This window comes from Gracilinanus agilis, chromosome 2, assembly GCF_016433145.1.
Source record: "Gracilinanus agilis isolate LMUSP501 chromosome 2, AgileGrace, whole genome shotgun sequence".
Classification (NCBI taxonomy): domain Eukaryota; kingdom Metazoa; phylum Chordata; class Mammalia; order Didelphimorphia; family Didelphidae; genus Gracilinanus; species Gracilinanus agilis.
The window spans coordinates 236,277,936-236,292,756 of NC_058131.1; the positions used below are offsets into that span (position 1 = coordinate 236,277,936).

At 36.7% G+C, this 14,821-nt stretch overlaps 1 protein-coding gene across 1 annotated transcript in view; it reads left to right on the forward strand.

Moving 5' to 3' along the window:
- Window positions 1-14,821, forward strand: part of EPHX2 (epoxide hydrolase 2) — a 90,684-nt gene that overhangs the window by 17,385 nt on the left and 58,478 nt on the right. The window contains exons 5-6 of the mRNA XM_044659605.1: window positions 9,902-10,024; window positions 11,956-12,030. Coding sequence (XP_044515540.1) covers window positions 9,902-10,024; window positions 11,956-12,030 — 198 coding nt within the window. The remainder of the gene's footprint in view (window positions 1-9,901; window positions 10,025-11,955; window positions 12,031-14,821) is intronic.

Below are 14,821 nucleotides of genomic sequence, written 5' to 3' on the forward strand. Positions count from 1 at the left end.
TGTTTCAAAGATATATTTTTTGCATTCCTTAGATATAGTTATTGCAACCTGTATTTGTTGCAAAGTTATGTTTTGTAAAGTTAGAGAAGTTGATTGTTACACCCTTGTACTACTTTGTTTCATGTATTGTCATGCCTGTATATATGCAAAACCTATTTTTCCCTTTGTTTACTTTCCTTTCCCTTCGTAGGTAGTGATAGACAGAATAAGGCATAGGAATAGTTTTATGTTATTAGAAATAGAGAGCATAGCATTAAGTTGTTAAGAATAGGGAGGATAGTTTGGATGTAGTGTAGGAGAAGGTGATGTGTGCAAAAATGCATGATGCCTGCAGAATTTCCAGTGGAAATTCTAGGTACTAGAAAACCGGGGTTACCGTGGGATCAATATTTCTGAGAGGGGTTCAAGCTGCATCACAGAATTCCATAGTGCCCCCCAGAACTCAAAGGGAGGGGGCAGTTAAAGGCAGTTGGAGTCCTGGTATAAAAGCCAGGACACCCCTCTTGCAAGGGTCCTGACTCTTTGCTCTCAGCTCTGAACAGAGGGACAATCTGGGTAGCTCTGGGCTATGTCATTCAGTCACTGATAGCCAGGGCTGCTTTACCTTGATAGCTAACCACACTGACAGATCTTCCAGCAAAATCACAGTCTACCTTTAGTTTAGTAGTTTAGGTTTTAGAAGGAAGATATATAGGAGCTTTGATTAGGTTTCAGCCATTCAAGTTACATTCCCCGCCCAGGGGGAATGTCTTGTTAGCCTACAGTTAACAGTTTAGCCAAATTATCTTCCCTCCTCTTTCCTTAAACTGATTCCCTCTCCTGTTCCCTGAAATCATTAAATACATCTAGTTGTTGAAAGATAGAGTTTGTATAGTTAGCTGAGGTTATACTTACTACCTTCCTTTCATCAAGCCAAGCATTTCATCTACCCTGGGGCTGTAACTGCCTTTGCCCTGGGGGCCTGTGGTCAGATTTGCTGAAGATCTTAACTCCAAATATTTCCGTCCTGTGAGAGAGTATTTCAAACAAAGAAAGTTATCATCACAAGGGATTTAGCCTTTCCTCACTTACCATCTTGGCCCAGAAGTTATCAAGCCAGAATATCCTCCATAACCAGCCAGTTACTGATTTCCAGCTGCTTACAGGGTGGGGGGAGGTGAAGGAGTACTCCACAAGCCCCTGCCCCTCCCATCCAGTCAAGCCTGCCTGCTTCTCCAAAGACCTGGGATTGGAGAGACTCCATTGCCACTGACCCCTGTCATCTTACAGTTTCCCTAATCCTACAGAGTATATGGAACTTAAAATTTTTAAATAAATAAAAATTTTTAAATTAAAAACAATTTTGCATTGCCCTCAAAAAAAGAAAAAGGAGTTGGACTCAGATAAGATGGGCAAAGATAGCAAAAAATGAAAATGGCCATTGTTGGAGCCACTGTGGAATGAAACTGTAAACATTTTGTTGTTGTTGTTGTTAACCATTTCCCTTTTAATCTTTGCCACACTGAATTTGTGCAAAAAAATTCTGAAATTTTGTGATTAAAATTTTCTACTTCATCTCCTATCATCCTCTCTTTCTCTTGTTTAGTTATGGACTGTTTTCTTATCCATAGATCTGAAAGATAATTTCTTTTTTGTTTCTCTAAATTGTTATGATGTCATCTTTTATCTCTAAGACTTGTACCTGAGATAGGGTATTTGTTCAGATGTTGACTTTTCTGGTGGCTCCTCCTTAACTATACTGTCGACCTCTGGTTTATCTTTTTGTTCAGTTCTCAGGATAGATAAAATTACTTACTATACATTCCCACTGAATTTTTATTTTTTTTTATTTATTTTTTACTTAATCACCACCACCAGCAAAAACATTTAAATAAACAAAAGCATAAAAATTGTATGCTATACCACTCACTTAACATTGTTTAAAATTTGTTTGAACATATGTAAATTATATATGTATTTTTGAATTTCCTTTGGATTAATTTTTCTTTGATACTTTTTTCTTGATTTTGGTTTTTTTTTATGTAATCACAATATGTATTATTCTTATTCTCTTTTCTTCTCTTTTCATCTCTTCATATATTTCCCTTATTTTTTTATATTTCCAAAATTTGTCGTTTCTAATAACAAACAATCTGTTACATTCAAGTATTGATGTTTATTGAGGCATTTCTCCCAATTATTGTATTTGTGTTATTTTTAGGGTTTTTTTGTCATTACATAGAATCCATACGTATCTTCATACATACACAACTTTTTGTCCTCTCAATGATGCCCTTGAGATATAATCCTAGAAAAGAGATCCCTAGGTCAATGAGCATGAATGGCTTAACAGTTCTTAATATATATTTACATATTGTTTCCTTAAAAAAAACAAAAACAATTCACAGCTACTCTAGTAATGTAATATTAGTTCTGTTTCTGCATGTTCCTGTAAACATTTAATTTGATCATCTTAGTCCATATACATATATTTACCTAAATTGGTCCTTAGGCAGCAAACACAATCTGTTGCCAGGGCCAAAGTTTTTCCAAAATAAATTACTCAGTGTTCTAGTATTACAACTTCTCAGGACTGCAGAATTATTTACATAATGTGATGAGTGTTAAAGTAAAACTTTTGTAGAATATTTATGCTCTCCAAACCATTGTTGTTCTACTATAAATGATTTTTGGACCGTGAAAGGTTAAATTTTGGGGGTAGGAGTTTGAACAAAAGTCAGGAGAGCAGTTTCTTAAACACAAAACTTCTAGTTCTTTATTAGGAAAGTATAGATAGGAAATAGAAAGGAGAAAAGTGAGAGGACTTTTTTTTTTCATCTTGAATTAAAAATGAATTTAATAGCTCAATACAAGTGAGGGATACACTTGGATATATTAGAACTTTGAATAATTTGTATTATTTTTCCTAACTCTTGAGGCCTAGTATTTTTTTAATCTATAATATATACTTTTTTTCTTTTCTTTTTTAATTTTTATTTTTAGAAAAATTTTCCACAGTTACATGATTCATGTTTGTACTCTTCCCTCCACCCCCTCACCCCCCACCCTGAGAGAACTCTTAGAGTAGCTTATAAGTATAACTAAGATCCTAATCCTAACTAAAATTTTCTAAAAAATCTAAATCTGTCTGCCTTCAAGGGCAGTGTCTTTTGCCAGAACCAGTTTGACATATTTTAGCTGGAGTACCTTAGGCAGGCCATTTAACCCCTGAATGTTCTAGATAAATGTTTACTTTCATTTAAAGAGGAGTTGGCAAATATGCTTGGGTGGAGGAATTTCCTCATTCTGATAACAACGCTGGTCTCAACCAAAATTAATTGTTATTACATGTCATTGATAAAATAAAATATCTATAAAGGAAAAAATGAAGTTAAAAATATAATGTGGTGACCCAATATTCCACAAAGTAATTTGACTTTTGATTCTCAATCTGATATACTATTTCTGATTGGGCAAGTGACTTAATTTCCCTGGACTTCAATTTCTTCATGAAAATGAGCTAAAATTTGAAATAATTGACCTTTGAGCTATGACATAATATATAGTATAATATGATCCTGTGATCTAGTTAAAGCTCTCATTGGTTTCTATATTCTTGGCTAATGAAATACCCCTGGTTCTTATTGTTTCTAGCTAGAGTTTGCTTTTGTTCATTCTGGGACCAGGATTTTAGGCTCCTTCTTGAAATTTCTGTTTAACTCTGGGGTTTTTCAACAGAACAAGTCTCCGTATTACTCAGGGCATTCTGACCAATATACCATCTCACAGGATACTGAATGATAGAGTACATTCTCGGAGAACAGAAGATGCTATATGTGATCCTGACATAGTGATACCATTTTGGTCCTCTTTGAGTACAAAGAACAAACAGCCAACATTGGAACTAACCTTTTTTTTTCTTTTTTAATTTAATTTAATTTTTTCCCCAATTTCATGTAAAGTTTCCAACATTTTTCAACAACTATTGAGTCTCAGATTCTCTCCCTTCCTCTGTCCTCCCCCCACTTTGGTGAGCAATCTCTTAGATTTTCCATGTAAAACATTTTTCCATATTAACCCTTTTGTGGAAGGAAACTCAAACAAAAAAAAATTAAGAAAGTGAAAAAAGTTTGCTTTGCTCTGGATTCCTACTCCATCACTTCTTTTTCTGGAAGTAGATGGCATTTTTTTTTTTTTAATCACGAGTCCTTTGGAATTGTTTTGGATCATTGTATAGCTGAGAATAGCTAAGTTCTTCCCAGTCTTTCATTGCACTTTTTACTTTTTTTTTTTTTTTTTTTTTACACTTTGTACAATGTGAAGTGTTCTTCTGGTTCTGAAATGTATCCTAAAGAGAAGCCAGGGATTCTAAGAGGAATTCTAAGGAGAGATGGCTTGCCAGGCATGGGAATGGCCAAGGTATGGAAGTAGGAAATAGCAATGGTAGACCTCAAAGGTGATACCTTGGAGTATGTGGGAGCAGGTAGTATGGGAGATACTAGAAAGACTGGAAAACTTTGGTTCACATTTGGCTTTGATTCTGTGTGATTCTGGACAGTTATTACTCCTGGGTGTAACTGAGATGACCCGCTAGGATACAGCAAGAGGATTTAATGAGTTATAGACAGGATGAGGTCCGCATTTATGAAGAGCATCTCCATAGTGTGAATTCCCCAGGTTGTACAGATTCTTCCTTTACATAATCATATTTTATCCTGAAAGGGATATTGATTCTTCCAGCAGGAAGGCCTCAGGGAGTACAGTGTGTTGGAAAAATTTGCTAATTTGGAGTCAGAGGACCTGGCTTCATTTCTTGACCCTGCGGCTTCCTGCCTGGACAACTTGGCATATTGCTTCACTCGTTTCCCCTCTCTAAGCCTTGGTTTGCTCCTATTTTGTAAAGATAAAGTTGGATTAAAAGACTTTAAAAGACCTTCCAGCTTGAAATCGATGATTGTAAGGTTACCTCCGTCTTGGGGAACAATTTCTGGTGCAAGCAGAGAGCTTTTTAAACTTCCAAGTTTGTGTTTGATAATATTTAGAGCCCCATTAAGACAATGGCTTTCAGAGGCAACGAGGTGGCTTAGTGGATAGTTAGGCCTGAGACAGGAGGTTCTGGGTTCAAACTTGGCCTCAAACACTTCCTTAGCTGTGTGAGCAGCCCTGAATAAGTAACTTTACCCCCTTTGCTTAGTTCTTATAGCTCTTTTGCCTTGGAACCAATGCATAGTATTTATTACAAGATGAAAGGTATATACAGCTTTAAAAAATTGATATTGACAGAAGTTAAGGGCTTAAAATGGTGATGGCAAACCTATGACATGCGTGTGAGCCCTGACACATGTAGCCATTTTCGATGACATACGGCTGCATACAGAGAAGTATGGGGCTGCATGCTGAGGATGAAACATTCGCTATAGTGTAGTGTAGACACTCTGTGCACTATAGACGACCATTCTACCTATATTAATTTACCTATTTTGGTTTATTAAATACAGTTATATGTTACAATGATACATTTTTGATATTTAAATTATAAATATCGTGAAATTATGGTTTTTTCCTCAAAGTGAAACACCACCCGAGTTATGCTCGGTTTTTTTTGGCGAATTTTGACACACCAAGTTCAAAAGGTTGCCCATCACTGGTTTAAAAAAAAAAGAGAGAATGGCTTTCATATATAGTTGGGAAAAGACAATTAAATACAGAAGTTTCAACCTGGAGATGCAAGGGTTACTCTAAGTCCTCTCTTCTGCTGCTATTGTGGGGCAGAATGGAGGGGGAGAAAAGGGAGGGAAAGGAGATGGAAAACATGGAGTAATTTCTGGACATGGTGAGGCCCAAATGATATTTATATCTACAACCATATCAATGCCTATACTTCAATGTGAGTACATAAAATATGTATATATGTGCGTTTGTGTGTTTTATGATGTGTGCATGCATTTGTATATATCTCTGTGCATGTCTATATGTCTGTATGTGTGCATATACATACACATACACATAAACAAAAAAGTAATATTTTAATTTACAGACAAGAACTGGTATTGATATGGGAGGTGACTTCCAGTGATTGGTGTATGGCAAGACCATCGACTCAACAGTTAACATCAGAATTCTTAAAAAGGAAGAAAGAATAACAATGAGAAAAAGATAGGACATACAATTGAAATGTCTCAATCCTGACATATTTAAGCAAATGTAACTTTAACATGTAATCTACACAGGGAAATCACCTTTCAGTCTTCTATTAGACATGCTACCATGTTCATTTTCATCATCCTAAATTCCAAGGAAGTCCAGACTTAGGTAGGAATATGTCTTTATTAACTACTAAAATGGAATATCTTTCCACTAAACCATTTTATTTTTATTATTTTTAGAATATTTTTCCATGATTCCATGATTCATGTTCTCTCCCTCCCCTCCACCCTCCACCCTCACCACTCCTGGAGCTGACAAACAATTTGACTGGTTTATACATGTCTTATTACTCAAAACCTATTTCCATCTTATTTATAATTATAATAGAGTAATCTTTTAAAAAGCAAAATCCCAAATCATATACCCATATAATCGGGTGACAAATCATATGTTTTTCTTTTGAATTTCTACTCCCACAGTTCTTTCTTTAGATATGGATAGCATTCTTTTTCATAAATTTCACAGGATTATTCTTGATCATTGCATTAGTAGCAGAGTCTATTACATTTGATTGTTTTACAACATTTCAATTTCTGTGAACAATGTTCTTCTGGTTCTGCATCAGTTTATGGAGGTCTTTTCAGTTCATATAGTAAGCAAGCAGTTCATCATTCCTCACAGCACAGCATAGTAGCATTCCATCACCATTATATACCACAATTTGTTCAGTCATTCCCCAATCAAGGGACCCCCCTTGCTTTCCAGTTTTTTTGCCACCACAAAGAGTATAGCTATGAATATTTTTGTACAACCATTTTTTATTATCTCTTTGGGGTACAAACCTAGCAGTGGTATAGCTGGATCAAAGGGCAAGCATTCTTTTAAAGCCCTTTGGGCATAATTCCAAATTGCCTTCCAGAATGGTTGGATCAATTCACAACTCCACCACCAATGTATTAGTGTCCCCATTTTGCCACATCCCCTCCAAAATCTATTATTTTCCTTTACTGTCATATTGGCCAATCTGCTAGGTGTCAACTTGCACTTCAGAGTTGTTTTGATTTGCATTTCTCTGATCAAGAATGATGAAAAGGGAGCAGCTGGGTGGCTCAGTGGATTGAGAGTCAGGCCTAGAGATGGGAGATCCCATTTGATTCTCACAACATCTCTTGGAGGTATGTGCTATTATCATTCTCATATAATAGATGAGGAAACTGAGGTAGGAAAGTTAAGTGGCTTCCTAGTAAGTATCCAAGGTAGGATTTGAACTCAAGTCTTCTTGAAAACAGGCTTATCACTCTGTCTACTGTACTACTCAGCTTAGTTTTAAGTCTAATGTCTCCTTTAATCTATTGTCCTTATTCTTCCCTTTCCCTTCTATTTTTCTTTCAAGTGAAATATATTTCTGTACCCAATTGTGTGTTTTCTTCCTTCCTCTTACTAATTCAGAGGATAGTGAGGTTCCATAATCACCCCTTCCTCCTTATTTGTTTATATTTCTACTTGTGTACCTCAATTATGTAAGATAATTTTCCCCATCCTTCCTCTTATTCTCTCCCCTACTATATTCCTCTTCCCTATTCTTTCCATTCCTCACTTAATATCATCAAAATATAACAGAACTACTCCTAGTCCTTTGGACCCATGATAATGATAGAGTTTTGAGAGGATTTATCTTTTATTAGAATGTATGCAATTTATCCTGAACTGATGGAGTCTGAATTTAGACCAAAGCATATTATATTACACTTTCTTTCTTCATAAAAACAATATCTTTGTTCAAGTTTTCTTCCACAAAATGACTATTATGGGAAAAGACATCATTTTTTTTATCAGATTACTGTCGGTGGGGGAAGAAAGAGAGAGAATTTGTAATTAAATTTTTTTAAAATGTTAAAATTGTTGTTAATGTAATTGGGGAAAAATAAAATATTACTTAAAAAAGAATGTATACAATTCATCCTTATTTAATCTTTTGTGATTTGCTTACCTTTTTCTGTTTCTCTTAACTCCTAGGATTGCATTTCTAAGTTTCTACTCAGCTTTTTTTTCCCCATCAGAAATGGCTGGAAGTTCTTTATTTCATTAGAGGTTCACTTGTTTAAAACCTTTACCTTCTGTCTTAGAACTGATATTAAGTATAGGTTCTGAGGCAAAGGAATGGTGAAGGCTAGGCAACTGTGGTTAAATGACTTGCCTAGCGTCACACAGCCAGAAAGTATTTGAGGCTACATTTGAACCTAGGACCTCCCATCTCCAGGCCTAGCTCTCTATTCATTGAGCCTTCAAGCTGCTTCTTGGAGGTTCATTTTTTACCTTATAGGATTGTACTGTTTTGCTAGGTAAGTTATTCTTCATTGTAAACCTCTATCATTTGCCTTCTGGAATAATATATTCCAAACTCTGCTTCTTTATAGTGGTGGCTTCTAAATCTTGTTTGTTCCTGACTATGGCTTCTCAGTACTTGAACTCTTTTTTCTTACTGGTTATTGCAATACTTTTTTTTATCTCAAAATTCTGAATTTTGATAATATTAATCCTTAAGATTTTCCTTTGGAGGTTTCTTTCAGGAGGTGACTGATAGATTCTTTCTATTTCTACTATGTCCACTGATTCCAAGAGATCTGGGGAGTTTGTGATTTCTTGAAATGTGATGTCTACACTCTTTTTTTGTTCATAGCTTTCAGATAGTCCAATGCTTCTTAAATTATTTCTACTCAATCTCTTCTAAGATAGTTGTTTTTACGATGAAATACCTTATGTTTTCTTCTGTTTTTTTAACTTTGTTGTATTTCTTATTCTCTCCTACCTTATATTGGTCAATTCTCATTTTCAACGAGTTTTTTTGGGATAAGGTTTTGTACTGCTTGTTCCAAGATGTTAATTCTCTTTCCAAATCTCTCTTCCATAGCTCTCTCATTTCCTTTCCCATTTTTTTCTAGTAATCTTATTTCATTTCAAAAAATAATTTAAAAACCTTAAAGAAAACTCCATCTCTTCTAGGAATTCTAGAAATTAACTTGTGTCCAAGCTGTAGGTTGTTGTTTTTTTTTTTCTTTTGAGTCTTTGCTTATAGATGTTTTGGACTAATTTCCTTCTGGATTTGTGTCTTGAGCATTCATATCACCATAAAAGCCCTTTACAGTGGATTTTTTTTACTTGATCATTTCTCCATCCTACTTTCTGATTCTTTGCTTTATATTAAGGCTGGACTTTATGCACTCCTGGAGAGTGAATCACAGGTTCTCCTTTCGTCTGGGCTTCCTGCCTTCAGACTTCAGACTGGGCTCTATGTTGGAACTGAGACCTGGTTTGACCCCTGGGTCAGAGTAAACTTTCTTCTAAATTTGTACTCAGTACATAGCCTAGGACCTGAAACTGCTGCTCACTTTAGAATGCCACCCATAGATACAGGTCTCTTTTTCAGCCTGCCCTCAATCTACCCCCCAGAACTGGGCAATGAGCAACAGAGCTGTCTTACTGTATTAATCAAGACCTTCTTCTTGACTTCTTCCTCAGGCTCAGTTCTCTTCTGTTTCCTGTGCACTGGCTTACCTTGCATAGCATACCATGTTTGCTTGTTTCCTCATCTTCAAGATGAGCAGGAGAAGGAAATAGCAGAACATTCTAATATCTTTGCCAGGAAAACCCCACAAGGGGTCACAAAGCATTGGGCAACATTTTTATTATATCTCTTTGAATTATGTTTGACAAAAAATTTTGTCTCCAAATTTTCTGTTCTATATTTTAACCTTCTTCTCCCTCCTTAACTCAGGCTGTTTTCTTAGATGATATTGGGGCCAATCTCAAGAAAGCTCGTGAACTAGGAATGGTCACCATTCTTGCCCAAGATACTGACATGGCCCTGAAGGAATTGGAAAAATCAACTGGCATTCAGGTAATTATGTGCTTAAAGCTGAGTCATACTGCCTGGTTTTGTTAATCAGTCAAGTCCCTTTTGGGGTGTATGCGTATGTGTTAATGCAGTGTGGTACAGTGGAGAGAATTCTGTATTTGGAATCCCAAAACTACAATTTTGAATATCAGCTCTCTTACTTGAAGTTCAAAGCCTTTAGAAGTTACCACCTTCCTATCTTTCCAGTCTTCTTACAACTTACTCCCTGGCATGCACTCTTTGATCCAGTGGCATTGGCTTCCTGGCTATTCCAAGAACAAAAAACTCCATCTCTCAGATCTGGACATTTCCCCTGGCTGTCCCCCATTCCTGCGATGATCTTACTCTTCAGCTCCAACTACTGACCTCCCTCGCTTCCTTTAAGTCTCAACTAAAACCTCACTTCCTACAAGAAGCCTTCCCCAACTCTTCTTAATTCTAGTGCTTTCCCCTTGTTAATTATTGCCTATTTATCCTATATATAACTTTGTATATCTTTGTTTCTGTATTGTCTCTCCTACTAGAGTGTGAGCTCCTAGAGGGCAGGGACTGTCATTTGCCTCTTTTCGTATCATCAGTCTGACACATAGTAGGCATTTGTAAATGTTTATTGAAGTGAAATAAAGTGACTTCACCTCCATGGACTTTTATCTGTAAAACAGAAGAGATAGACTAGATAATTCTGCTTTACTTCTCTCCGACTCACCAGCAAGTCAAGACATCACTCTGTGATGATGGGGCCCTCTTCAAAAACAAAGGACCACCACCAAAAACAGATCTGCATATCCATCCCTAGTCTATTTTCTGAACTCAAGTACCATGTCACCAATTGCCTGATAGACATTTTAAACTAGGTGTCTCAACCTGTACAAAAAAAGAGAACTTATTTTCTTGTCCCTCAAACCTACCTTCCTAATATTGCTGAGGACGCTGCTATCTTTCCATTCACAAAGTTTTTCAAGCATCAGGCTGTCCTCAACTCCATTTTTACTCTCTCCATCCAATAATTGCTATATCTTATAACTTACATCTCCAAGACTCCTTTGCATATATCCCCTTCTCTTGACTTGTTGCTTCTTGTTTAATCTGTTGTAATAACATTCTAAGAGCCCCACTGCACCCTGCACCTGCCCCAAATCTCTCCTCGGTGCAATACCTCAATGCAATTGTCAAATGGGGTCATGAAGTTAGACATGACTGAACAACAACTGACAACCATAACATTTTTTATAAGAGATACCTGTCTAGCATGTTTAGCCTTCATTTCATTTCTTGCTATGGATTTGATTAAGAACAAGACCTTCACACAATGTTGATTCACAAGAGACAAGTCTTTATGAGCAAAAGTAAAACCTCATCAGCATGTTTAGTAAGAATGAGATATATCAAGTAATAGGAAATCAACAAATTTCTTGTTATGGCTGATAATACTAGCTCATCTTTCTCTGGATTGTTGTGGCTGATTTTTTTTTCTAGTTTAGGATGAAAAGGATTTTATGTTCAAACCTCATTTATTTGATTTGGGGTCAGTAGGAGTTATTTCTTCAACTCACCAACTCATATTTTTTAGATGCAAAATAATGCTTCCTCCTCTTTCTACCCTTCCTCTGCCTCTTTTTTTTTTCTCAAATCTACTTTTTTTTTTTTTACGAGCATTACTAATTTTGGTACATTTCAAAATAATAGTTGTTTACCAAATATTTTCTATATCTCCTTGACAAATGCCTTATATGTCACCCTGGGGATATGTGTGCCCCATATTGGAAACCCCTTTGACTAATCCTTATATGACATGATCTTAAGGACCTTTGACTCTGTGCCCATTTAAGGGTTTAGGGATTTCCCTGCCAGACTCAATGCCTTATAAGATGCTCTGAAAACTTACAGAAGGAAATTGGAAGACTTCTCTTTCATCATATATTTTGTATTTTCAGTTTCTCAACCACAGTGTGGAACGCCCTATAGCAGTACAGCCAAACAATGTTGCCCATGGATATGTTGAAGTCAAGGTAAGGACCAATTATTTGTGAATGAGGGGCTGAGCAAAGTCTTCACACTAGGTGAGCAGGAATGAAGAATGTGAGAGTGTTCATGCATTTTGGTGTAGGGTGTCAGGGAGTAAAGTTTACTGTCTCTGTATCAATGAGCAAAAAAATCAAAGGAATTAGAATAGTCAGTGAAGAAACAAAGTTATCAGTCTTTGCAGATGATAGGATAGTACACCTAGAGAATCAATCAAAGAACTAACAGAAATAATGAATAACTTTAGCAAAATCACAGTATACAAAGTCAACCCACATAAATCATCAGCACTTCTATTTACTGCCAACAAAGCAACAAGAGAGAGAACAGGAAATTCCATTCAAAATATTTCTTGACAATATAAAATACTTGGGGGTATACCTACCAAAACAAACCCAGAAACTCTATGAACACAATTACAAAACATTGTTCACACAAATGAAGTTAGTGAAAATCACAATCCTACCTAAATTAATTTACCTATTCACTGCCATACTAACATCTACCCCAAAATTATTTCATGGAATTAAAAAAACAAACAAACAAAGTTTATCTGGAAGGATAAAAGGCCAAAAATATCAAAGGAATTAATGAAAAAAAAATATGAAGGAAGGATCTGTACCAGATAATGAACTATACTACACAGCAGTAATCATCAAAACAATCTGGTACTGGCCCAGAAATAGAATGGTAGATCAATGGAATAGATTGGGTAATCAACACATTGCAATTAATGTCCATAGCAATTTAGTGTCTGATAAAGTTTTCTAGATAAGCAGTGTTTCACGGTCAACATATTAAAAAGGGACATGACCTATTTGGCCAGTTCTTCAGATAATCTCAGACACAGCTGATGTTAATAGCTGGGACACTCCAAAGCCTGTAATCTATGGTAGAGATACCGAGCAAAGCCAAAATCTAGCTGTAGCACTGCACAATTATAGGTGTGGAATTTTTTTTTAAACCCTTACCTTCCGTCTTGGAGTCAATACTGTGTATTGGCTCCAAGGCAGAAGAGTGGTAAGGGTAGGCAATGGGGGTTAAGTGACTTGACCAGGGTCACACAGCTGGGAAGTGTCTGAGGCCAGATTTGAACCCAGGACCTCCCATCTCTAGGTCTGGCTCTCAATCCACTGAGCTACCCAGCTGCCCTCATAGGTATAGAATTTTTGCTTCAGAGTTTCGTTCATCATTGTCTGTACTTAAGCATGTCACTGAAAATGTGGCATTTTGGGGCAGCTAGAGCCGAGCAGATAGAGAGCCAGACCTAGAGATGGAAGGTCCTGGGACAAATCTGGTCTCTGACACTTCCTAGCTGTGTGACCCTGGGCAAGTCTTTAATCCCAAATGCCTAGCCCAGTAAGAGCTGTAAGCTCTTCTACTTTGCAGCTTATCCTTAATCAATTCTGAAAGCAAAAGTAAGGGTTTTTTAAAAAAATTAAAAAAGGAAATGTGGCCTTTTAACAATAATAACTATAATGACGATGATGGCTAGCATTTATATAGTGCCTTAAATTTTGCAGAGGGTTTTATGTGTGTTATTTGATCTTTCCAATAATTCTACAAAGTAGGTGCTATTGTTATCCTTGCTTTTAAAAAGGAGGAAACTTGGGCAGACAGAGGTTAAGTGACTTGCCCAGGGCCATACAGCTAGAAAGTGTCCCTGGCAGGATTCATCCTCAGGCCTTTCTGATAACTCGAGCTGCCAAGAAAAACTCATCTGGGGACTCTCCTTTGGGCTTTGAGCCTCATTTTGAGGGAAAAGGAGAGGGGAGAAGCAGGGATGTGAATGACATGAAAACTGTCATTCAGGACATACATAGAAAGGAGATGGCTGGGTTACACGAGAGAGTAAGGTTCCAACAACAATAATGATAACTGATATCTTCAGAAGCACTTAGGGGCAGCTAGGTGGCTCCGTGAATAGAGCATGAGGCTGGCGTCCTGAACTCCTCTTCCTGAGCTCAAATCTGGCCTCAGATAGACCAGCTACATAACTCTGGGCAGCTGGAGAAGAAAATGGCAAACCATTCCAGTATCTCTGCCAAGATAAACCCCAAACGGGGTCGTGAAGAGTCAAACATGGCAGAAACAACTGAACAATGATAAAATAGCATTTTAAAGTTTCACCTTTTTATTTCACCTCAATTTACTCGAATTAAAATGGGAATAGTAGTAACACTTACTTCCTAGGGTTGTTGTGAGGATCATATGAGCCAATAATTGTAAAGTGTCTAGCACAGTGCCTAGTTATTATTATTATTATTACCTACCCTCCCAGGGTTGTTGTAAGAATAAATGAAGTAATATTTGTAAAATAACTGGCAAATCTAAAAGTGCCATATAAAATATTAGCTACTAACATTTAGGTAAGAAATTGTCTTGGATTTAGAGTCTGAAGAGCCAGATTCAAATTCTGCTTCTATCACAGTGACTTATGGGTGTCTGGACAAGACATTTAACTTCCCTGAACCTCAGTATCCTATAAAATGAAAAGTTGAACTTGGTGGCCTCAGAGGTCTCTTCTACCTCTGAATCTGTGATCCTGTGAACATTATAAGAGATGACTCTCTTGGGAGGGTGAAGGGGAAGAATATGGATAAAAATATAAATGATGTAAAAACAAGTCATCGATAAGTATATATTTTCAAAAGAATTTTGCAGTTTCCCAAAGGCAATCTAGCTCATTCTCCCCCGTTCAATTCTGGATTCTTTTGTTGGTTTGCATTATCTATTGAAGAGCGCTCTCTCTCTCTCTCTCTCTCTCTCTCTCTCTCT